General features: G+C 41.6%; 1 protein-coding gene across 2 annotated transcripts in view; it reads left to right on the forward strand.

Annotated features, from left to right (window-relative positions):
- The window catches only part of GRK3 (G protein-coupled receptor kinase 3), a 240,394-nt gene that overhangs the window by 190,002 nt on the left and 23,251 nt on the right, over positions 1-27,141 (forward strand). For both annotated transcript variants that reach the window (XM_066603907.1, XM_066603906.1), the window contains exons 11-13: positions 3,137-3,267; positions 10,457-10,551; positions 13,399-13,506. In XM_066603907.1, coding sequence (XP_066460004.1) covers positions 3,137-3,267; positions 10,457-10,551; positions 13,399-13,506 — 334 coding nt within the window. The remainder of the gene's footprint in view (positions 1-3,136; positions 3,268-10,456; positions 10,552-13,398; positions 13,507-27,141) is intronic.

Genomic DNA, 27,141 nt, shown 5'->3' on the forward strand with positions numbered 1-27,141 from the left:
TGCTCGTCAGTGAAAGCGTATGTAAGCACACTATAGACTAATTGTACATCACTTTTCTACCTAAGGGTTTAGAGGACCTGAGCTCATCCTTAAGCACTGACTTTAGAGGGCCCTTCATATTGCATACAACATAGTATTGTTCTGAGTGCTTTGTTTACCCGTTTGGTCTCCGGTATGTTGGTAATTTGTACTGATGCATTGAAGTTACTGTAAAAGCACTTCCACCTCTTTATCCGTAGAATTTCACCTTTAAAGGGGTTGTCCCGCGCCGAAACGGTTTTTTTTTTTTTTTTCAACCCCCCCCCCCCCCCCCCCCGTTCGGCGCGAGACAACCCGATGCAGGGGTTAAAAAAGATCACCGGACAGCGCTTACCTGAATCCCCGCGCTCCGGTGCCTTCTTACTTACGCGGTGAAGATGGCCGCCGGCATCTTCTCCCTCCGTGGACCGCAGGGCTTCTGTGCGGTCCATTGCCGATTCCAGCCTCCTGATTGGCTGGAATCGGCACGTGACGGGGCGGAGCTACACGGAGCCCCATTGAGAAGATAAGAAGACCCGGACTGCGCAAGCGCGTCTAATTTGGCCATTAGACGGCGAAAATTAGACGGCAACCATGGAGACGAGGATGCCAGCAACGGAGCAGGTAAGTGAAAACTTTTTTTTAACTTCTGTATGGCTCATAATTAATGCACAATGTACATTACAAAGTGCATTAATATGGCCATACAGAAGTGTATAGACCCACTTGCTGCCGCGGGACAACCCCTTTAAGAAATTGTTCAATCATGTTTCATTCATTGTTTTAGGATTTTTCCAGCACTATTGGCTTGCCAACAACCCTCCTTTATCTTTTGCTGTACCTAATGTTGCTATATGTCTTCTGCTAACCACCTACCTATGTTTAGAACCTTTTTATTAAGACATCTGCCAGTTTAGGATCAATAAAGTCAAAAGCCTACATATATAATAAATGATCTATACTGATGGGAACTGTGCAGATATGCAGATGTACGCTGTGTATTACCCTAGCATATAATACTCCGCCATTGAGTGGTTGGTATAAGCGTACTGCCGCTCCAGTGGAGTTGACCTTTAAGGACAACGATTTCAGCTGAATACTGGCTCCCAGTAAGCACCACAAGCCTTATTGGAATCCCAGCATTTATTTGACTGGAATTAGCTATAGACATCCAGCTTAACCTTGACATGCAAGCAGAGGAGGAGACAGTTTGTCTCTCCCACAAAGACAATGACTACATTTAATCAGAAGAGTCATTATTTTTTTTCGAGGAGGCAATTGAAGGACATTATATAATTATAAGGGAAAAATATTATTTGGTTTTAGAAACCCAGGAGATTGCTTGGTGTGTGTCACAATGACTGGCATTCATTAACCTCTGTATGCCAGGATGGTTATATAGTTACGGCTAAGTGCAATCGGATATTGCAAAATGTCCTGCTTTTTAATATTGTCCATTCCATTTGTAGCACAATACCTGTTACTCAGATGTCATATTCAACCGTTTTTCTCTTTCATGCCTTTCACTTTCCGAAATATCAAGCAAATGACCTGGTTCCTATTGCCTTCCTGTTTATAGGTTACTGTGTAACTCAAAAGTGTGAAAACGCCCATATAGAATGAAAACGATTTGGCAGACGGCATACAAGCTGCAAGGGAAGAGGGAAAACTGTTAGGCCATGTCACCAACCTGACGGCCATTTTGAATGCCAACATCTTGGATGGAACGCTTACTTTTTCCAATGGGAAGTAGATGTGTGATATCTCATACTGATAGAGAATTTCACCATAAAAGTAATGGTGGGCTTCATTTTGACATTACTTTATTAATTCTCATGTTAACACAGTGATTTTTCTTCATTACAGGCAATGTGAATGATGGCGTTATCTCAAGCAGAGCATGTTGAGATCGTCCTTATGTCAGGTAAGCAAAGCACATATGTCATTGCAGCAGATTGCAATCAACACCACCCAACCAGACCTCTCGTTATCCACAGTGAAATTGCCAAACCTGTTTCCAAATTTGTCATCTGTTTCCAGAATGTGGGGTTAGCCATGCCACCAGACAGTGAGTTTAGTCTACATATGAATGGTATCCTTATAAATTGCAGCTGCTGCAATACCTGACGGATGACGACCCAGACTGTCCGATAGAATTTCCAGAATGGGTGATGCAGCTACTTTAGATAAGCCCTTGTTTTCCCTACCGGATGCTTTTCAGTGATGTAGCAAATTTCTTCGTGAATGGTGAGGTCATTAAACAGAATTACCAATAAGCCCACATTCTTCAGAAGGACGACAAATTTGGTATTTGGAAAAAAAGTTTGGCAACTACGCTGTGGGTAATGGGGAGGTCTGGTAAGGTGGCATTGATTGAAATCTGCTGCGATGGCACATGTGCTTTGCTTACCTGACATAAGGGCGATCTCAACATGTTTTGCTCGAGATAGCGCCATCATTTACATTGCCTGTAATGAAGAATAATCATGGGTTAACATGAGAATGAATAAAGTAATGTTAATATGAAGCACACCATTGTTTTTCTGGTGAAATTCTCTGCCAGTTTAATATATCGCACATCTACCTTCCCAATGGAAAAAGTAGAGCTGAACTCAAGATGGCAGGATTCAAAATGGCCGTCATGTTGGTGACATAGCCAAACAGGTTTCCACCTTACCCCACAGCTTGTATGCAAAATTGGATCACCATCTGCTAAACTGTTTTCAATCTTTGTGGATGTTTCCATAGTTTTTGTGACCCCCCGTAGTGTGATTTGTAGTGTTCAGTTCAGGTTGTACTTATTTAAGATATTCAGCAGCCCAAGCAATGAATACTGCTGGCGATGTACCACAAAGGCAAGTTGACACTACAGTAAGGGTAGTCTTACTGTGTCTCAGTGAGGATTTGGATTGTCCATCTGCCTGAAGCTACATGGAGGAGGTGTCATTGGGCGTAAGAAAGACATGTTGCTAACTTGCAGGGAATCCAGAAGAGAGATAGTTGCGTGTATCTATGACTGGTATAGCTCATCCCTGAAGTTTTGTAGCCGTCACCAAATAGCTAGTACAGACTTTTGATGATGAATGTATCATATTGTTTTCTATCTTCTTAATTTCAGGTGGGGATTTGCACTACCATTTGTCACAACATGGTGTCTTCTCTGAGAAGGAAATGAGGTTTTATGCTGCTGAAATTATTTTGGGCTTGGAACACATGCACAATCGATTTGTTGTATACAGAGACTTGAAGGTAGATAATTCATATTGTAGAAATAACTATAAGTGAATGGGACTGCAGTACTACACGGGCCAGCTACACAGGGCTGTGTGTTTCCAGCACACAGCGACCTCACGCACTAGCAGAGCAGCTCCTATGGCACCGCCGGTCTGCTGTTGACCTATTCTAAGTTTAATCCTTGAAAAACCCTTAAATATGTGTATTTTAAAAGATTGGTGCCCTATGAGTGCACCTGGGTATATGGTGCCCTCGGACAAAGAAGACGACCTAGTGAGTCAGCGGCTCATCAGCAATGCGGTTCAGCACCATACCGGCACCTTCATCTGGTCTTTATTGAATAGTACAGAACACAACAATATCTTAGGTTAATTGTAATCCGGGTATACAGGAAGGTAGGAACTATTAGGGGTTGATCCAGGGAACAGTCTGATTGCCATTAGGGAGTCGGGAAGGAATTTTTTCCCCAAAAGGGCTAATTGGCTTCTGGCCTTGGGGTTTTTTGCCTTCCTCTGGATCAACAAAGGAGGATAGACAGGCTGGACTAGATGGACATTGTCTTCATTCAGCCTTACATACTATGTTAATATTTTAAAAAGCGCTGGCGGAGTACCAGTGATGTCACAACATCGGCCCAGGGCATTTAAAAAGTCACATGACAAATAATACATAAATTAACAGAAAAACAAAAAGTAAAAGCAGGTAAACATCAACAAGAGGAAACGTCAACAAGAGGAAACAGCCCCAAGAATTACTCATAGTATGAAAATGTAAATGAATCGTTTAAACATAAGAAAATCAACTACGGTATTTAGAAGAGAGCGGGCAGGGGGCCAATGACAACATGTGGTCATATCACATGACCGTCCCAGATATATAAAAAGCTTGCGCTCTTCTAAAAGGGTGATGTTTTTAATGTCCAAACTATTTATTCATATTTTCATACGATGTGTAACCCTTGAGGCTATTTCCTCTTGTTGTTGATGACATTTTTTTTTGTTTGTTTTTCTGTTGATTTATGTTTTGTTGTTAGTCATGTGACTTTTTAAACGCCCTGGGACAATCATCTGACTGTCACGTGATGTTGTGACATCACCCACCCACTACCAGCGCTTTTTAGACAACACTTTTGCTCTGTACTTTGTAGTAAAAGCCAGATGAAGGAGCCGGTATGGCGCTAAAACACGTTGCCAGGGAACCGCTGACTCTTCAGGTCTCCTTTATCTGAACGAACCTTATATACCCACGGTCTTTCCTTTTCTACCCTGCTTATACCGGAGCTTGTCCGGTCACCGGGGAGGTTGCTGCTGTAGGACCCTACAATGTTGATAGGTCCCAGGTACCATTTATTCGGTCTGATGCAGTTTTACACTATAGAGCGCCTTTCTATGAACGCACTCGGCAGTCTTGTGCGAGTCTTAGGTGACACCCAAGCAATTTGCTACACTTGATTACCAATGTATTTCTTGCTCTACTTGTAATTAATATGTTGTTTCACCCTTTCCCTCTATATCAATTTGTCCGGATCAGCCACCAGTCATTGGATTAGACTATAAAAAAAAACCTGCAATGTACAAAGATCCCTTCAGCTTCTGGTTGCCGTTGGGATAACAAACACATTATTTGGTCTTGCCATGTCCTCTTCTCTCTTTCGGCCCTCCACTAAGCTCACCAGCTGTGTGGCACAGGTTTAGATTGCTGTAGTAACAATCCGCCTGAACTTAAAATAAAACTACTGTTTACGATGCCAGTGTGAAGGCCAGAAATCCCTGGGGGCATTCCACTGGATAATTCCCAGGGCCAGTGAAACCGTATGCTGAAAGTCAGTCATCCCAAGTCTATCCGCTCTTCAATGCCGTGTCTGTTTACTCCTCAAGACAAAGTAGCATTTGTCAGAGACATTATTAGTATTCTAATGCGTGGAGCAAAATCTGTTAACTGCATCCCTGTGAAACTTTCCTGATCACGTTTATACTGCTATTTGTGTCTAATAGTAATAACCATTTTTATATAGCGCCAACATATTATGCAGCACTTTAGACTTTTTGTTCATTTTTTTTTTTTTGAGACTAGCTTTCAAAGAAAAACTGAGAGTTTTATTTGAACTTTTAATATTAAATATTGTAAAAATGTAGTTTTTTAAATATTTTTTTATTTCCTAGTCTCATTAGAGGACTGAAACTTGTAGAATATACTGCACTGCTACTAGATGGGACTTAATGACAAAAGTCAACCCATCAACACCTTGCGGTCGTGTTCCGGGGAAAAGGGGGGCTTTGGGGGCGACAAAGGGATATACTCCCTTGAACGACTTTGATACTTCGGTCAACATGGACCGTGGCATCTATGTGGTTAAAGGGCTGCGATTGGAGCAAGCTCTGATTTTGGCCATTGCTAGCAGGTGTCAGCTGTTAAATGGAGCAAGCTTGGCTCTAAGTCTGCTTCAGGCAACATCCTACACCGCCACATGACGTATATTTACATTATGCAGTTGGGAAAGGGGATAAGGTGACCATACCTATTACATCAAAGTTAGTTGATGGTAGAACAACCAATGAACAAACCTTTGTCTGGTGAGTGATGGTTCCACGAATACTGCCATACATATCTTCATCCTTATTGACTATCGGTCTTTTAAACTGGCCAGGCGTGTTCAGTGGCACTGACTGACGGATGAGGACCTTTTATAGAACAGTCATTTACCGAACTACACTAAGTGTATCGGGCAAAAAATTCAAACACTGTTGATGTTCTCCCAGATGATGACCGTGTCATCAGTTGGCTAACAACATAATGGATCATTCTTCAATTTCATCAGACAAATAGATGATTTTAATCATATTGAATATTTTCGTCAGCTTCAGTGTATTTTGTTTGGACGCTCTTATTTAACAGTCTACAGTTAACCAAAGAATTCTCACAAGCCGCCTTTTCTTCCTCGTTGCATACTGCTTCCAATGACAGGGTTTGTCCTTTTACTCTAGGTTTGAGAAATGTGGTAATTGCTTTCATAGTGGTTTTGTCAGTAAATTTTGTGTGTTAAGAGCCATTTAATGTCCAGTTTCATTCAGAATTGGTGTTTGCAGCAGAGCTTTTGTGAGCACGAGTAAGTCTGCTGCCTTTCATCGCATAGACCTAAGCGGTAAGGTTATATTATGGCTGCACAAACCGCTTTCTGGTCCTTTCCCAGCAGAATCTTGGTTAGATCTGTTTCTAGGAAATCTAGGTGACAACCAGTATGACTGTGTTTAAAGCTGATATACAGGTTGTCACACAGCTTTTCTGGGTATATAAATGTCAAATCCACTTAGTTATGTTATAGTCCATTGCAGCTCCCATATTGTGACATGTTTTTGGGTAAGTTTGCTATCCAGGAATGTTGAACATTTTTTTGGAAACTCACTATATCGAGCACAAGTAGTGAGCCTTCAAAGTAAAACAAATTGGCACAAACATGTATATAATTGGCAGTATAAGACATTCTTCAAAAATCTCCAGACTTATCTACAGACCTTTCTATGAGGCTCTGTTCACATCTGCATCAAATTCTCGACTTGGAGCCTGCAATGTAGATTCAACCCAAAATCCTAGAAGAAATAGCACCGCATGCTGTCTACTAAAGTGTAAGGTGGCATAAGGAAGCTCGACGAAACCCATCATAGTCAATGGGGTCCATGTGGCACCATTAATATCGGTTAAGTGTGAGTCCAGCACTTTCATTGTGCGACTCTTGGAACAGTGGAAGAAATAGTACAGAAGTGAACTCCAACTCCTGATACTACTGTGAGATGGAGGCAGGGGTAGTTATGGAAGACAGATATATTTCCCTTATATTCCTCTCATACAGCAGTAGACCCCAGGTGTAAAACCTGATAAAAGGCTGGAATTGCAGGAGTGAGAGAAATTTATCATGTATATTCATGATGTTTTTACACAAAGTCTTTAATGGCCAATTTCCGTAATACAGACCAAAATGGGACTTGCTGTAATTCATGTTCACATGTGTAAAATACGCACATCTCAGTACCTCAATGCAAATCAAAGGGGTTTACGCTGTCCGTATTACGCGCATAAAAAATATGTGCATAATCCGGCCCACAAGTATGTGAATGAGCCGGAAGACAGGTGAGAACTAGAGATGAGCGAGTGTACTCGCTAAGGCAAACTACTCGAGCGAATAGTGCCTTATGCGAGTACCTGCCCGCTCGTCTCTAAAGATTCGGGTGCTGGCGGGGGAGAGCGGGGAGGATCTCTCTCTCACTCTCTCCTCCCTGCTCACTCCCGCAACTCCCCGCTCTCCCCCGCCGGCACCCAACTCTTTAGAGACGAGCGGGCAGGTACTCGCATAAGGCACTACTCGCTCGAGTAGTTTGCCTTAGCGAGTACGCTCGCTCATTTCTAGTGAGGACCTCTCGGACATCTCCCAGCCTGGAGACGAGACTGGCTATGCTAGCACCTGTGGGATCCTGCATCAGTAGGGTATGGACTTGGTTTAGGGTGTTGGCCTGGTTGTTAGCAAGGGACACACTGGTGTATTAGAAGGCAGGTGGCCAAGGTATCATTTTGTTTTCTGCACTGTTTCTGTGATGATCCTTTTTGCCTTGTCTAGAAGCTTAATCTAGCTGAAGCCCGAACTACGTAGGAGATTGCTATCCTGTGAGCCGATGAACCCCACGTTGTCACATTATTAATATAAGGCTTTGCCTTGGATGCAGACGGAATTCTATAGAAATATTTTGCATGATGGCTACTAGACTAAAATAGATGACATTCAAGAAGCTTGCAGTAAACGCATTTCGTTGTCTGGCCACTGCTGTCTTGTGTGGCCATAAGGGAAAGGACTGACATTCAATTTCCTTGCCAAGAATCACTAAACTTATATGACCCCCTTTCCCCAACACTAAGCTTTCATTTGTGAAACAGATTCTAACCCAAATAAAAAGAGCCAAAACAAGAAAAGATGCATAAATAGCCTCCTTATGGGCAGCGTTCTGAAACCTAGTGCTGTCCACACCGCACTGATCATCTAGGTCATAGGAAGCTTTTACACTCCTAGATAGGCGACTTCTGTAACGCAAACGAGTAATTGTAGAATTTTACGGAGTCCGGTACCTTTTGCTCCTACAGCACTCCAGTTCTTAAGACATTGCTCCCAACAGCCTTGGATTTCCTCATCCATTAACTGGGCGGCCTCCACAATCATTTTCTAGCCTGATAAAAGGGTTTATTGCCCAAAACATTGCTACTATGCCTTCATCTGGATGTACAAAACAAACAATCGGCATTTTTTGTATTATTCCCAGTGTGTGCTCACTGTTTTTTTGTTTTTTTTTTACTGTTCCATATTCTATATATTCTCTGGATTGGTGGGAATCTTGCTGGGTGCCATCTTAATTATGCGCCATAAGTGTCTATGATATGGAAAACCATGTTAAAGGGAATTTGTCAGGTTGAACACACTGTCTAAACTGCAGGCATGATGTTATAGAGCAGGTGGATCTGAGTCAATTGATATATAGTTTTATGGGGAAAGATTCAGTATAACTTGTAGTTTATACATTTATATCTCTGCTCATCCTCAGCTGAACAGTCCAGTGGGCGGAGCTATCGGTGATTGACAGCTGTTTGTGTATGACTTCACATATAGGGAATGTTGCCAATCCTCCTGCTCTATAACATAGTGCCTGCTATTTGGACTGACCGGCTCCCTTTTTATAATTGAGGCTAGAGAGGCAACTTTCAACATGTGCCAGAATTTTTCAGCAATTACAGCATATATATTGTTATGTGGGTGGTCACCAGAGGAACCAATTGTAATCCAAGCATCTGACTAAAGGTGGTAATCGGCTGCCCCGTCTGTATAGACGTAAATATTCACTAGAAAGTGACCATACAGATACATTTGCCAAAAAGTTCCGTAGGATTTTGACAGTGCCGTACATTATGGATTTATCAGTGATTTGTGGGATTTTTTTTTTGGTCTTAAGTATTGCACTCACTGATTGCTACATTTTAATTATTACCCAACCTGCCTCAACCAATGTTGCTCCTAAAGACATGCCCAATTGTGTCTGAAATTCATAGTTTAACCCAGAAGTCAAGCATATATGTTGACCAGGATCTGCGTTGCTTCGTATTGGCATTGCCCTATGATGCCCGTGACGCTATGGATGTCTTACATAGACTAGATGGTATTGTGATCACACATGATAGATAGCTAGCTAGTCTGGATGTGGAGTTGATCCTTCATGAGGGGCGTTGTATGGCAGTGGAGCTCTTCCTACATCAGAGAGGGACCCGATTTCAGAGACGTAATAAATTTGTGATCCAGTTGTTGTTTTATACAGGAGGATAAATTCTTCCCTTTTAACCCTTTGCAATCCAATTTGGATTCAGAGTTTCCTAGGGGGCTTTCTCTTTCTGCCGTTATAGAATGGCGCCATCTTCTGGCTAGAGCCAGTACTGCAGTATGGGACATGTTGGAGAGGCCCCCAACAACAGAGCAGCCAGTAATCTACAGTAAGAATACCCTGCCGGACGTCTTCCGACATCGGAGCTATACAGCTTTCAATCAGAATGTCTGAAGACGTCAGACAGTGGATTGGAAAGGGTTAATGGTAAATAATCTACCCACCAGCTCGGGGGCATTGCAGTGGGGGAGCTCCTGTGCACCCTCATAGGCAAATTCGTTGCTGGACTAACGTGCTGTATTTACGGAGCCATTTGATGCATGGATGACCTGACCATTATGGCTCACAGATTCATCGCATTCATCTTATGGACTGTCTCGAAAGAACTTTTGTATGAGTTTACACTCCACCTAAACAGGAACATGTTGAGATGCCGATTTACCTCTGAAATAAGTTGTAATTCACTAACTTTTCTGGGTCTGACCTTTTGTAAAAAGGAAAATGGCAGTTTAACTACTGCTGTCTTGTGGAAACTGAAGGCAACAAATTAGTCTGTTACGTTAGGGCAGTCATTATCCAGATGTCCTAAGAAAAAAGATCCCTGAAGTTCTATTTCTAAGAAACAAGCACAATTGTTCATCTCTTTCATAACCTCTGTATATTCGAGGCTAGAGAGGTCACCTTTCTACATGTTGGGTTCTTCACGAATGACTGCTTGCATTTGAACCATTTGTTATGTCAGGTATATACAAATGTCTGGAATGATTGTAATTGCTATAACCTCTTATTTGCAGCCAGCAAATATCCTATTAGATGAACATGGTCATGTGAGGATATCAGATTTGGGACTTGCTTGTGATTTTTCCAAGAAGAAGCCGCATGCTAGTGTGTAAGTAAAGAACACTTCGAACAGTATTTATAGAGGTGTTCTAGTATCATTTCATGTGCTCCATCTTGTGTCCATACAATCAAATTACTATATTTGGACTAATATTTGTCTAAAATTCTATTAAATAGAACAAAATACATAGGTAAGATCATCTGGTGAAACGGGCAGTTAATTATCCTCAGAAAGTAAGAGTATCAATTAGAAGTGCTTCCTAATTACGGCCCGCTAGAAGCATTGAAGCGTTGCTCAGGAATCTCATTTCTACAAAGGCAGGCCTACAACAATCATTGCGGTCTTTAAATAGTACTAGTAATTATGAGTCATCATATGATTCATTGTGGCCACCTCTACCTGAACAATAGATACGCTCTTCCGCTGCTCTTCGCTTTCAGGTTCATTCTCACCGGCTTTCTCTGCTTAGAAGTGGTTGGTAGAATATATACTTTATCAATCACATGCCTGGTGTAAAGTGAAATGCCTTTTTTACATAAACTTTATATTCTCACCAAGTCTGCCGAAGACGTTTTATTGTGTGCAAATCCACAGAGTAAGAACAATCCTAACAAATGAGATGGTACAATTTGAAGTAAGGTCACATCTGCCAGTATTGGGGTGCTTTCACATGGATCGATTATCGTTCCATGACCCAGTTTGCTCGGACAGTCAATTTAAACACAAAGATAAATAGTTTATTTTTATTTTTTGCAACAGGGTCATTCAGTTCCCTAGATACATAGTAACATAGTAGGTAAGGCCGAAAAAAACACACACATCATCGGGGGTAATGAGCAGATTCTATCATAAGAAAATCAAGTCCATCAGAAGCCAAGGGTATCCTTCATGCACTGGCGTAACTATAGGGGGATCAGTTGCACCCGGGCCCAAAAGCCTTAGGGGGCCCATAAGGCCTCTCCTCTCCATGTAGGGAACCCAGTACTATGAATGAAGCATTATAGTTGGCGGCCCTGTTACAGGGTTTGCATTGGGGATTGGGGCCCAGGAGCTTCAAGTTACACCTCTGACTAATAGAGCAGAGCGTTATAAACTGTGTGATGAGAGCCTAGTGATGCTTTTCTTATTTTTACTGTGTGTGTGTGTATATATATATATATATATATATATATATATATATCAAAAACTGCAAGAGAGAATCCAATAAATAATGACTCTCAGGTCTATGGGAGTGACTATTCCACAATGTCTGACATCGAGGAAACCTCAGGTGTCTGCAGATGACTATCTTTCCCCATAATAACGTTCCATTTCTCCCTGGCTAGGCTTTAAGGAAGTGTCTCACCTATATTTTTTTATTGCTAATTAAAATAGATAATAAAACCTATTCCATTTTTCTAATCTGTTTTTTATTTTGTGATTATTTATTCTATTTTCTGTATATGACTCTAGGGGTTGTCTTTTTTCCTGAGCTGCAGTTAACAGCATTTAGAGATGCTTTACAGAAGCCACATGGGTCATTCACACAATGGACAGGAGACGACTTATTGACTTTTATGGAAAAGTGTTCTAGGCGTGCTCTGTGAGTAGAGATGAGCAAACGTGCTCGTTTAGGACAATTACTGAATCGAGCATCGCTTTTTTCAAGTAACTGCCCACTCGGGCGAAAAGATTCGGGGGCGGCGGGGAGTAGCAGGGAGGAACAGGGGGGAGCTCTCTCTCTCTCTGCCCCCCCCCCCCGCTCACCCCCGGCGCCCCTCCGATTAGGCAGTTACTCGAAAAAAGCGCTGCTCAATTGAGCAATTGCTCTTAACAAGCACGTTCGCTCATCTCTCTGTGAGCTGTGCAGAAAGGGGGAGGAGGTGAGCTGTGTCCAACACCTATGAACACATAGGTGTTACCATTCATTATAATCCAGCCTATGATGAGAATGAGGTGACTGCTGAAATTTTTCTCTACAGAACAAGAAGTGTCAGCCTATTTTCATGCTTAGTGTCGGTGAGAAAGCTGCAGGATTTTAGTTATTTTTTTTTAAATATATTTTTAAAGAATTGTTTGGGGTTTTTTTTGTTTTTTTTTAAGCACTCGATGTCAAACTTTCTATAACACAAAAGCTTGATTTATACAATAAGTTATTATCTGTTGACACATTCCCTTTAATCAGGTAGTCTGGAAGGGGCATGCAGGCAACAGGCATCTTTAGTCTATTGCTAGTTGTAGAAAAAATAGGTTGAGTAGTGAAGAAAGACAAGAATACTGCCTCCCCCAATAATTTAACAACGTATTAGCTGATATCTCCTGGAGATTATCAGTATTCCTTAATCCAGAAAGCACAGTAAATGGGTCCTCTGGGATTACAGAAATAAAGCTGAATTAACAGCACAGGATGTGCTTTAATTTCCTAGTGTCTGTTACAAATCAGGGCCTGGCAGCTGGTCCCTGGGACTGTGACACACACATGAGATCTCTCCATATCGCTTGTCCATGGATGTTTCCTATTAGAGTGACGTTTCCTTTTGAAATGTTGTACCAGTGTACTAAAAAAACTAGTTTATTGTTCAGAATCTGAATAGATTAGATCAACTTGTGTTCCCGTATGTGGTTATATGGATCCTACGAGGTCCAATGCCATACCTTCAACTGGGATTGAACCACATTCTTTCTTGGTTCCTCTCTCTGGTGATATTGGAGAGTGACAGTAATTCTTGCACTTTAAGAATTACCCTTTTTTTATGGGTTCATGAGATTTTGGGAATTCTCTCAATTGTGACAACAGTCTCAATTGTGACCGCACAATGTGGTCTTGGAGCAAACTTGTATATATTTAAATCATTCCATTGCTAGATTGTGAGACATTATCTGTTGTGATAAATGTATTATCTGTTTACATTTCAGAGGCACGCACGGGTACATGGCACCAGAAGTGCTGCAGAAGGGCACGGCGTATGACAGCAGCGCTGACTGGTTTTCCCTAGGTTGTATGCTCTTCAAGCTTCTGAGAGGGTAAGATGTTTTTGAATGGATGACATGCAAAATCCTCATGCCTACAGTTAAATAGAGGAAAATAAAAAATACTGTGGGCATACACTCTTTGTAAAAAAAAAAAAAAAAAGCAAGTGCCTAGAAGGAGTTATCGTTTTGCTGCAAAACTCGGCCATCTTAAGCAGACATGCAAACAATTAGAGTTGTGGCGGGATTAGATAAACAGTCTTGCCACCTGAGACGTTATAAAAGAGTTCTCTGAGGTTACTTGCGTGTAGCGGACCACTTCTTCCACTTGTGTAGAGCTTGTTGACCACTAGGTGCCTTTACGACAGAGATTTCTCCTAGTTAAGCGTTTTGAGAGGGGGAGCATTATTGGAATGTAAGAAGCTGGATGGTCGTAGCAATTAATTGCTCGCCACCTGTGCTGTTCTGACCAGACTGTTAGGAGGTGTTGGGACCGGTGGATGCATGAAGGCACACACCAGGCACAGGACACCCTTGACAGACCGCCAGTAGAAAGGATTGTCTGATCGCCCGACAAGCATGAGTAGCTTCAAATGTTGTTATCCACCATCCAGATAGGTGGCACCATTTTTGCTTGTCTACCGGAACCATTTCCAGGCGCTTTGCTGCAGGGCATTTGTTCTCATGGCGACTATTACATGCAGTGCCTTTGACAACCACCCACCATTGTTCCTGTTTGCAGTGGTGTCATCAATGACGAAACTGATTGCTACGGCGTGGAACCGGGTTGTCTTCAGCAACGAATCCAGGTTTAGTTTGAGCATTGACGACATCCATGTTTGTGTCTGGAGACCTAGGAGTAAGCGCCTCAATCCTACCTATGCTGTGGAGCAGCACACTGCCCACACTGCTGGTGTGATGGCCTGGGGGGCCATCGCATACAACAGTTCCCCCCTAGTAGTGGTACAAGGAACAATAATAGCTCAGCTATATGTTCAGGACATCCTGCAGCCACATGTGTTCCTCTCATGGCAGCTTCCAAGAGGCATTTCCCACCAGGACAATGCTCGGCTGCACACAGCAAGGGTGTCACAGGAATGTCTCCACAACATTGCCACACATCTATGGTTTGCCCGGTCGCCAGATTTGTCGCCAATAGAACATGTATGGGACCATCTGGGACGCCAACTTCAACAGCCTACAAGTTTGCACCATCTAGAGGCTCAGTTACAGCAAATGTGGAGTGATATGCCGCAGGATACCATACGGAACCTATATGCCTCCATGCCCACCCGTATCACATCTTGCCTCTAAGCTAGAGGCGACCCAACAAGGTACTAGAGCCTCAATGGCTGCCCGTATCACAGGTGGCCTAACAGGATACTAGAGCTTCCATGCTCCCCCGTTTCACATCTTGCATCTAAGCTAGAGGTGGCCCAACAGGGTCCTAGAGCCTCCATGCCCCCCAACATATTGTATCTAAGCTACAGGTGGCCAAACAGGGTACTAGAGCCTCCATGCCCGCTCGCTTCACATCTTGCATCTAAGCTAGAGGTGGTACAACAGGCTACTAGAGACTCCCTTCCAGCGTTTAGTTCTCCTCAATGAATTTTCAGTTTGTGCTGATATTGTAATTACTTATTTATATCAACGTTACAATCACACACAAAGTTTCATTAGATTCTGACAATTCCTTCTAGATGCTTGATTTTTTTTTTGACAATGAGTATGCTGTATATACTTGAGTATTAGCCGACCAGAGTATAAGCTGAGACAAAAAACTGGTAAAACTTATTGACTCGAGTATAAGCCTAGCTATACTCGAGTATATACTAGGTTAAAAAGAAAACATAATACTCACCTCCCAGCCGGCGTCTGTGTCCCTGGTGTGATGCTCTTCCCGGCGATGCGGCAAGCTGCCTGAGAATTCTCCCTGCTGTCATCTTCCTGCTCGGCTTTGAATTTCCCCGTTGTCAGCACTGTGTAAGTAAGAGCTGTAATTGGATCAAGCGTCAGCCAATCATAACCGACGCTCGATAAACCAATCACAGCCATTCAGTGATGTAATTCACTGAATGACTGTAAATGATCGAGCGCCGGCTGTCATTGGCTGACGCTCAATCCAATCATAGTGCTTACTTACACAGAGCTGATGGCGGTGGAATTCATAGCCGAGTGGGGAGAATTCTCAAGAAGCTTGCCGCACCGCCGGGGAGACCATCGCAGCAAGGACACAGACGCTGGCTGAGAGGTGAGTATTGCGGGTTTTTAGTTTTTTATTACCTCACTCGAGTATTAGCCGAGAGGGGCTTTTTCAGCATAAAAAAATGTGCTGAAAAACTCTGCTTATACTCTAGTATATATGGTATATACTTTTTATGTGCACTCATTGGCAATGTTAGCTTTATGCATTGCTTGTTCCCAGAGTACAAATAAATTGTGTCCTCCAGCAATCCAGTCACCATGCCACTTGATTGTCTAATATACATGCACAGTATACTAATTTAGTTGAGATGGTGCCCTTAACTAAAAAGGTAGTCATTTGTTGGCTACAGCTTTTTCTGGGAACATTGGTGAAGACCAGTATGGCCACCATTAGTGCTGGTCACCCAGCTGTTCCAGAAACAAATTTAAGTAAAAAACCTTTTAAGGAATTTTAATTTTTTTGGTAATTTTTAGAATGAAATGTCATTTAGCTAACCTGTTAAATTTTACTGAATACTTCCTAAGCCGCGGCATGTCAATTGTATCGCCGTTTCTGCTACGGACTCTCTCTTCTCTATGGGGAGATGATATGAGTTTTGAAGCTGCCTTTCTGCCGTGTAAATCTTGGCTAATTTCTGTGTGGTCCTTCTGCGGGATTTACGCCTCGTGGGACTGCAGCCTTAGGGTAGTCAGATGAGTGATGGGACAATTGAAGGTAGACTGGTGTCAACAGCCTAGGTGGACGCTTACTTGGAGGAAGCCATTGTAATATCAGGTTGGAAGACTGTTTGAAGAAACTGGGGTTCAGTGCAACCTTTCTGCCTAGGAAATCAGGGTTGGGGAATAAAACCTGACCTCACGATTGCTTGTGATGCATTTCGAGACAAATGCCTTTTCCTCAGATATGCTGGATAGTGCACAGCTTTGGCTGTGAGAGATGCTTAGTTGTGCCCATAAGTGAGGAAGCGGGGAACTATGGCCAAAGTTATGCACTACACAGCTTATCTAAGGAAGAGCCTCGAAGTGCAATATACAGGCTAGTTCTGTAAATAGTAGAGAATTTGGGTTTTATTTTGCGACTTTTTTTTTTCCTACGCAGAAAGGTGGCGCCGAACCCCAGTTTCTCTCATCAGCCTTCCAAATAAATTACATTGAAGCTGAGAGATTGACAGGTAGTCAACTGTCATGTAAAATGACCTGTCAGCACATTACAGGAACTAGCTCTCCAATGTACTCCGATAAAATCTCCCTTCTTGGAAATATATTGTTTTGGAAAAAATAATAGCTGCTTAGGGTAAATGTTGTACTCCAAGTTCATTTAGAATGAATAGCTCTGCTCTGTATCAATACAAACATAATTATGTGGTAGGAAATGGCATTTTCATCCGTAAGAAGGTATAAAGTACAATATGGAACAGAATCCATCATGCAGAAGACACATCTCTAGTGTGCTGTAATACATGATAAAATATGCAGTACATCTCACAAGGAGAGTTGGAGTGGAATGAACTTGTAATGGCTGTTAATGTGGTCATTCTGCTGTGTGCTCAGAGTACAGTTAGAGTTTTATAGGCCATTATGTTGAAAGCAATATGGAGCTCAGAAATTTCAGACACGTTTTTGTCTTTTTGGATTGGAAAACATTGACTTTATGACTAACCTGTAATGATATTGTTTGTGTATAGCATTCGAGAGACCGAAGTGGATAGAACAGATGACCTATACTATTATACTGTGTAAATGAAGAAAAAATGCTCCCATGTTCTTATAGTCTATCCTAAGTGCCGCCAGGCTTCACCACGTTCTTTGTAGACCCTGGATCGGTCTTCCTACTTCTGAACACAGATCGATCACTCATGTTTAAGGTGGTGGTCTGTAGGTAACACGAAAGGATGTTAAGATTATTACAAAATTGGGCTACTAAAATGGTGGAAGGTCTCAAGAACAAAACTTATCAGGAAAGACTTATAGAACTTAATTTTTATAGAGGAGAGAAGGGAGATGGGGGACATTATAGAAATGTTTAAATCTGTTAAAGGTATAAAAAGGATTCAGGGAGGAAATGCTTTTATTAGGAAGCTAAACACTGGAACAAGGGGTACAATCTGAGATTAGTTGGGGGAAAATCAGAAGCAACATCAGTAAAAAAAAATTTCTGAAAGAGTTCTTAATGCTTGGAACAAACCTCAAGCAGGCATGGTTGGAAAACCAACAGTAAATGAATTCATGCATGCCTGGGGTAAGTATTGATCCATCCTAAGGAAAAATCAATAATATAAGGGCAGACTAGATGGACCTTGTGGTCTTTTTCTGCCATCAATTTTCTATGTTTTTATGGTCAGTCTTGAGTTGTATACCCAACATCGACGCAGGCCACGTTTATGTAGTAGGGCCAGAAATTGAGGAAACCAGATCAGAACTATGCCTCTGCCATGCTAGATTTCCAGTTCTAAAACTAGTGATTGTGACCTGAAGAAGTAGGTTTTGCTCTTACACCTCCCCTTCTTGTGCTGCCTTTTCCATATCTCTGATGCTAGTGAACACCAGTGAAGGGCTGCAGAAAGGAAGGGAGTTGGTCTCAAATAAATTTTGGCATTGGAGCTCTTCCTCCACAGTATACACTTCTAATTTTCAGTATATGCAGAACATTTTTTTCAAACATTGGGATTCTCCTTTTTATTGGTTCTATAGAAGCTGTTTTTATTTTTTCTGACAATAAGGGCTTCCTTTAGTTACATTTCTAGTCATAAGATGAATGCAAATCTTTGGAGACTATTGCTCTATGATGATATGACCAATATGATGATATTTCTACATGTATTTAAAGGGGCACTACATTTTCAGACAACTTATGCTCATCTAATAGCCTGTGTGTTTTTCATCAATCTTGTAATATATTTGAAATGTTGTTGTTGTTTTACCACTGTAAAACAAGTGTAAAGTGGCTGCCGCTAGGGTCTCCTTTCCAGCCCCTCTGTAATCCAATGCCTGTTGTTAGGTACTGAGCTTCTGGGGTTATTGAGATGTTTTCTTTGCTCCTCCCCCATAGCCTTTTTCACAGGCTGCTCCCCTGCACTTAAAGGCTGACAGATCTTCAGCTTACTTAACGTTCAAATTATGATAGTTTCTGGCGCAAATTATTTCAGAAAACTGCCTTACATTTGTTACGCCACATTTATTTTTTAGACATTTTCGGACAGTTCTTATTTCTCCTAAGAAGGGACATGGCCTAAAGTGCTGCAAACTGTGTCAAAAATTTTTAACATAAACTAAGCCAACTATTAGGTGGTAAAACTTCAACTAGACTGACTTAAAATTCAGCAGATCTATCAATCAGTGATAAATGCGGTGCATTTTTAGGACTCTAGTCTAAGTCTGCGCTGTCTAACTTTTAGACAGTATTAGTAAATAAGCCCTACTAGTTCTGCAATCTCCACAATCTCTGCTTCTCCTGCTGTATGTATGTGTGTGTGTGTGTATATATATATATATATATATATATATATATATATATATATATATATATATACACACACACACACTACCGTTCAAAAGTTTGGGGTCACCCAAACAATTTTGTGTTTTCCATGAAAAGTCACACTTATTCACCACCATGCGTTGTGAAATGAATAGAAAATAGAGTCAAGACATTGACAAGGTTAGAAATAATGATTTGTATTTGAAATAACATTGTTTTTACATCAAACTTTGCTTTCGTCAAAGAATCCTCCTTTTGCAGCAATTACAGCATTGCACACCTTTGACATTCTAGCTGTTAATTTGTTGAGGTAAGCTTGAGAAATTGCACCCCACGCTTCTAGAAGCATCTCCCACAAGTTGGATTGGTTGGATGGGCACTTCTGGCGTACCATACGGTCAAGCTGCTCCCACAACAGCTCAATGGGGTTCAGATCTGGTGACTGCGCTGGCCACTCCATTACCGATAGAATACCAGCTGCCTGCTTCTGCTGTAAATAGTTCTTGCACAATTTGGAGGTGTGTTTAGGGTCATTGTCCTGTTGTAGGATGAAATTGGTTCCAATCAAGCGCTGTCCACTGGATATGGCATGGCGTTGCAAAATGGAGTGATAGCCTTCCTTATTCAGAATCCCTTTTACCCTGTACAAATCTCCCACATTACCAGCACCAAAGCAACCCCAGACCATCACATTACCTCCACCATGCTTAACAGATGGCGTCAGGCATTCTTCCAGCATCTTTTCACTTGTTCTGCGTCTCACAAACGTTCTTCTTTGTGATCCAAACACCTCAAACTTGGATTCATCCGTCCACAACACTTTTTTCCAGTCTTCCTCTGTCCAATGTCTGTGTTCTTTTGCCCATCTTAATCTTTTTCTTTTATTGGCCAGTCTCAGATATGGCTTTTTCTTTGCCACTCTGCCCTGAAGCCCAAAATCCCGCAGCCTCCTCTTCACTGTAGATGTTGACACTGGTGTTTTGCGGGTACTATTTAATGAAGATGCCAGTTGGGTACCTGTGAGGCGTCTGTTTCTCAAACTAGAGACTCTAATGTGCTTATCTTCTTGCTTAGTTGTGCAACGCGGCCTCCCACTTCTTTTTCTACTCTGGTTAGAGCCTGTTTGTGCTGTCCTCTGAAGGGAGTAGTACACACCGTTGTAGGAAATCTTCAATTGCTTAGCAATTTCTCGCATGGAATAGCCTTCATTTCTAAGAACAAGAATAGACTGTCGAGTTTCAGATGAAAGTTCTCTTTTTCTGGCCATTTTGAGCGTTTAATTGACCCCACAAATGTGATGCTCCAGAAACTCAATCTGCTCACAGGAAGGTCAGTTTTGTAGCTTCTGTAACGAGCTAGACTGTTTTCAGATGTGTGAACATGATTGCACAAGGGTTTTCTAATCATCAATTAGCCTTCTGAGCCAATGAGCAAACACATTGTACCATTAGAACACTGGAGTGATAGTTGCTGGAAATGGGCCTCTATACACCTTTGTAGATATTGCACAAAAAAACAGACATTTGCAGCTAGAATAGTCATTTACCACATTAGCAATGTATAGAGTGCATTTGTTTAAAGTTAGGACTAGTTTAAAGTTATCTTCATTGAAAAGTACAGTGCTTTTCCTTCAAAAATAAGGACATTTCAATGTGACCCCAAACTTTTGAATGGTAGTGTGTATATATATATGTGTGTGTGTGTATGTATATGTGTGTGTGTGTGTGTGTGTGTGTGTGTGTGTGTGTGTGTGTATATATATATATATATATATATATATATATATATATACACACACACACACACAAACACAGTATTATTTGGGTTTACTAACCATTTGGTTATAATATCTCTGAATGCCTGATTTCTGTGATGTCCTGGGACAGCAGAGGAGCGGTCATTCAGATACTTCCCTGCTGATTGGACCAGAGACAGACCAATGCATCATGGTAAGTGAGAGAAAGGCTAAGCACAGTGAACTACTGGCAGAATGGTAAGCTTACAACACGCCCTCTACCTGAAAGTGGATTGCAAACAGCAAGCTAGCATAAAAATGGGCAAAACAGTAGCAAATGTGTGTGTCAGGAGAACCTGTTATATTTCAGAAACTTTGTTGGAAACTTAGGTACGCTTCAAGGACCGAGAAATACAGTAGTTTGCATTATAGGTCAGTTCTCTGTATTGCACCTACCACAGTGATCTACATACTTCACATGGCACAATGCTCAAGCCCTATATGTCTCTCCTATCAGTATATGGATGAGACTGGCTGCTGCTTTCTTTTCTTCCTCTAAAATTCGTTGTCGTCATCATTTTAATTTAACTCACAGACCATATCATTGTGCTATAGATAAAGCAACCAAGTTGCAGAAAGCTTTGCCACTCATTTAAGCGGCTCAGAAACCTAATTTAGGAATGACCTGAAAAATTCTTTATTTATTTGTTCTTCATTGATGAGTGTCAACCCAATCAGAGCTCCTTTAAAGCAGAGAGAGCTTAGTAATGGAAATAGTCTTCTCTGGCAGCCGAATAAATGATGTTGGCATCAAGTCATAAAGTTCATGTACTCAGTAGTACAGGGTAGATTAAAAACAGACCGAGCAAGACCAGTCAACTGCTGAATGTGTATCAGAAGAGCCAGCGGACTCGATGAAGGAAGAAACTCTTCGATTTGTCATTTTAGAAAGAAATCTAGGATACAACATGCAGCTTAAAATGCATTATTTAGGTAGTCTTCTGATACAGGTCTATGGTTTCCAATGGCTGCCTACAGTGTTCTCCACTGCTGCCGGAGGATTGAAAATTGTAAAATACAGGCAATCTACTATACAGTACATGTTTTAAGCTACATGTGGGTTTCTTAGCTTGAAACAAAGTAGGTAGGAGGTGGAGTATAGTTGCATGACTAGCCATTATGCCATGTGGTTTTGTATTCAAAAGGCCCTAACGGGGTATTCCTATATCGGCTTTCCATAGCTGAGATGGAAAACTGCTGCTATGGTTATCAGCCACCTAGCTGGAGCCAACAACACAACGCTTCAGCTGTGCTCTGTTTCTGTAGCTCTCCTTGAAGTGAACGTAGTTCCTGTTCACTTCAGTAAGAGTAATGGTTGAGGCTCGATTAGAAGCGCTCAGATCTTTTTGACAGGTGGTAGTAAGAGAGCGTTGGGTTTTCGTATCTCGGCCATGAAAAGCTGAGATGGGAATACCCTTTAAAACTAAAAGTTTGCTGTAGTTTTTTAGTCCTCTTTTGTATTGAAGACATTTAGAATGGACATTGATTCATTGAGGTTTGAGCTCATCAAAGATGGGATATTTTAGTCTAGAAAAAAGATGGCTGAGGGGCGACCTAGTATGTATAAATATATCGGGGATCAATGCAGAGATCTCCCCCGTGATCTATTTATACTCAGGACTGTGACTGTAACAAGGGGGCATCCTCTACATCTAGAGGAAAGAAGGTTTCTACACCAACATACAAGGGGGTTCTTTACTGTAAGAGCAGTGAGACTATGAAACTCTCTGAGGATGGGGTGATGCCAAACTCACTAAAAGAGTTTAACAGAGACCTGGACGCGTTTCTTAAGTGCAACAATATTGCATGTTATAGTCACTGATTACTTCAGAATGGTCTGTTGATTCGGGGATTAATTCTGACTGTCAGATTTGGAGCCTGGAAAGAAATTTTTTTGCCCTAAAATTAGGTAAATTGGCTTCTGCCACATGTTTTTTTTTCCGCTATCCTCTGGATCTACATCGCAGGATAATAGGCTGAACTGGATGTACCAACTCAATTGATGACTCTATTAGCTGTCTTATCCAGTTTTTAGATTTGTTTTTCTTTTAAATCACAGTAAGGCCAGGCCCACACAAGCGTATGCGTAAAACGCTGCATATACAGTACTTACCGCTGTGTGAGCTGGCATATGGCAGAAATTTTTGCCTGAACATGACAGCATATCTCACGAACGCTGTCATATACAGTCTTCCTGGTTTTATTTTTTAATTTCCCGCTCTGTCACTTTTTTCATGTAATGTTTTGAGCCAAAGCCAGAAGTGGATTTGGAAAGAATGGGAAATATAAAGGAAAGACTAATACTTCTTCCTGCTTGATTCACTTCCAACTCTGAGTCTCAAAACCTGCATGAAAAAATGCCAGACACACCCTTTGTGTGTAACCAGCCTCATTGTAATAAAAACTCAAAACATCAAAAATTACGATAATAACCAAAAGCGACAATTGTAAATACAGCCTTAGGCCCCATCCACACAGCTGTAATCTGGGAGCCAAAGCAAGACTAGAACCGACATAGAAATAGCATAATGGAAAAATTTGTACCTCTTCTGAATTCTGGACACATTCCTATTTTGGCTAATGTCAGGAATGGTATAGCTTCTCCTTAGGGAGAGTACCTAGAAGGTGTGAAGACACTTATACGGCCATGCATGCTACTCTGGGAAATGTATGCAAATAGGAAGATCGAAAAACTCCTCTACATCTCTACTTCTTAGAGGGCAGTATTCCTGCCAGTCAATATCAGACCTTTTAACAGGCCGTGTAATAATGACTGGGAATATAAGCCAAAGCCAGAATGTTCTCCAGAAGGAAAAGCTAATCCTGTACAGACAGACTGTTCCAGGGTTTTTGCATACTGACCAAAATACTGCTGTGTGAAAGTTGCCTAAATGTGAATTCACATGTGTCAGCTTTGTTGCAGAAATTTCTGATTGATTCATTCATATGCGACATGAACACCATTCAAATGAATGAAACAGATTTGCCATTCAAGAACTTTCTGCAACTACAGATACAGCTGATATCTGGCGCCTTTTCTGCACACCGCTCCGTGTTAAACAGTCTATGTCGGCAACTTAGTTAATGCCTGTCAGGTGGAGAAAGCCACTTGTTTGTTCTAACACATCTTTCCACCTGAATTGAATGAACATGAGCTCCACGGTAACCTCAAACAGCAACTAAGCAAATGCATTGTCGTTCACGCCTGAGCAACCGCAGGGAGCCTGTCCGAAAGGGCAGGACTCCCCTACAGCATTTGTCTGCGCTAGTCATGTGTGGCATCTCCTGTTCATTTCATGTAGCCCTTTGGTTAATGTGCCGACCTGATCTAAAATGTAAAGGAACCGTTCAGGGATACAATACCCTATATCCGCAGTACATGGCTGGTAACTGCGTAGCTCCATTTTTTTTACGTTTAATAATCATCTTTAGTTGTATTGCGCCAACTTATTCCGCAGTGCTTTTGGTTATGTTATTCCTAAACCAATGCGAAGTTATTAAATCCTCCACAAACAGTGGATTTTTTTTGTTTTTCTTTTTTCAGTTTTGGTGCTTATTTTGTATTAATGCTTTTTTTTTCCTCAAAACAATCCATAGGTATGGTGTTTGTTGCAGGCTTTTTTTCTATAGTCTTCTCTGTTAGGCCGCCTGCAGACGGGCGGAAATTCCGTGTCGGGATTTCCGCCGCTGGAAGCCTGCATAGGATTGCGTTAACAAACGCAATCCTATGCAGACGGCCGCGATTTGTCTGCGCGAAATCTCGCGTGGCAAACAAACCGCGTCATACTCTATTTATGTGCGAGCCCCGCACAGAAACGTCACTCACCCGCCGCCGGCTCCGCCCTGCGCATGCATCGGGAGCCAGCACATGAAAGAGCCAGGCCGCGGGTGAGTACGCGCTGCTCTCTGCAGGAGCTCTGGTCGGGTCCCGCGGCGAGAATTCCCGCTGCCGGATCCGACCCGGCCGTCTGCAGGCGGCCTTAGAAGAAAAAAAGACACATGAATAGAACGCCACCACAAAAATGTTTGCTAAAAAAAAGCCACATAAAATTGAAAAAAAACTTATAGTAATGTTCCACAATAGGTTTTAAATGGACACCGATGACCATTCGTTATACATTCGACAATCCTATTTTACTGTAAATACAAGAGAAGCTGCGGTGCGTGGTTTTACTGTCATGTGACCTGCAGTCTTATGAGTTATGTTCTTGTAAGTGGAAGTAACATTACAGGAAGCCCGTGCACAGAAGTCTGGCATCAAACATTATTTCATCTTACATTACTAAAGCAGTTAGGGGATCCGGACTAGGAGAGAAGAAAAGCAGACATATCATGGAAGTGTCATTATTTTCCTGCATACAGTCAGGCTTATGAGAGCCGGCTGTGGAGCAGTGCGGTGGCTCAGCGGGTAGCACTATTGTCTTGCAGCTTTGGAGTCCATGGTTTGAATCTGATAAAGGGCAACATCTGCATGGAAAATATATATATATTGTGTGTGTGTGTGTATGTATATATATATATGTGTGTGTATGTATATATATATATGTGTGTGTATGTATATATATATATATGTGTGTGTATGTATATATATATATATGTGTGTGTGTGTGTATATATATATATATGTATATATATGTGTGTATGTATATATATGTGTGTGTGTGTGTATATATATATATATGTATATATATGTGTGTATGTATATATATGTGTGTGTGTGTATATATATGTATATGTATATATATGTGTGTATGTATATATATGTGTGTGTGTGTATATATATGTATATGTATATGTATATATATGTGTGTATATATTTATGTGTGTATATATATATACACACACATATATACATACACATATTTATTTATTATAGTTAATAACATAGTATGTTAGGCTGAAAAAAGACATATGTCCGTATGTTTTCCAGAGCTGCCCGAGTTCCATCTGCGTATTGAGGTTTCCTCCCATATTTCATAAACTAATTGATGGATTAATTGGCTGCCTATGACTTTGACCCTAGCATGTATAAAGCATTAACCCCTTTAGTGGTACGCCCGGAAAATCTCCAAGCCTTGCTGCACTGACCATGCAGTTAGATTTCTGTGGACAGCCCTAGTGCTGAAATGCTGGCAGAACACACAGTTATTGTGCCACTGGACACGTTTGCCACTTCGAATTACCTCAGGAAAATCTCTGGGGCTTGCTGCGCTGACATGGTAATAATAAACCTGCCACTGAAGGGGTTAAAGGGGCTTTCCAATGTATAACATCATTAGCGAGGGAGGAATAGGTATCTAAAAAAAAAAAGCAAACAAAAAAGAACTTCTCCACGTCGCCGCTGCTCTTGTCCTCCAGTGGCTTATTTATTGTTTGTCTGTGGCGGTCGCGTGACTCTTGACCCATGCTACTGCTACAGCCAATAGGAGGCCAGACGCGAACGTAATCAGTGATGTCCAATAAACAGGGCTGGGGCTTCTACATCAAAAGCCCATGTGACATGTTTACGGGTCTTCACCAAGCCAGGAGACCCTGTGATGTCACCTGTCATATGCCGGTGCAGCAATATGACGCTCTGGTGCCACGGTAAGTATGTGCAATGCTCAGTAGTTTGGGGCAGGGGGGGTCCAAACATAGCATTTTAAGAATTGATTGGACAACCCCATGACTATAAATCCTGCTGAGGATCGTTATTGCTGGGAGTGATTGAAATCTCTGTACAGCGCTGTGGAATATGTTGGTGCTCAATAAGCAATAGAAATGGACAAATACTAATGGGTCATTTTTGGAATGTGGTTAGTAGAGTGTTTGTAATATATTTTTGCCATGTTGGCCACCACAGACATATGTAATAATGTTTCATGCTGACCTTTAGAGAACATTTGCACATACTACAAGCAGGCCAGAAAGATACCTGCAAAACTATGCATGGGAATAGATGCATTTTTATTAAGGCTTTAACCATGATGGTGTTTTTTATAGTAACTTTTCCCAATAGAAGTCCGTATAGAAAATCTATGCTGAAAATCGGTGATAAAAAGTATTGCCATGGCCAAGGTGCCATCCTTAGGCTTGGATGTAGTAGCAGCACTTGGGTGGGATTTCTGTGTTTGCAGTCCATGTTAAAGCAGACTGATAGCAGATTGCAGATAAGATGTTTGATCAAGTCAAACAAGGCCCCACGTTTAAGGTTTGCAGCGCTTGTTCAACG

This window comes from Eleutherodactylus coqui, chromosome 5, assembly GCF_035609145.1.
Source record: "Eleutherodactylus coqui strain aEleCoq1 chromosome 5, aEleCoq1.hap1, whole genome shotgun sequence".
In the NCBI taxonomy this organism is placed as follows: domain Eukaryota; kingdom Metazoa; phylum Chordata; class Amphibia; order Anura; family Eleutherodactylidae; genus Eleutherodactylus; species Eleutherodactylus coqui.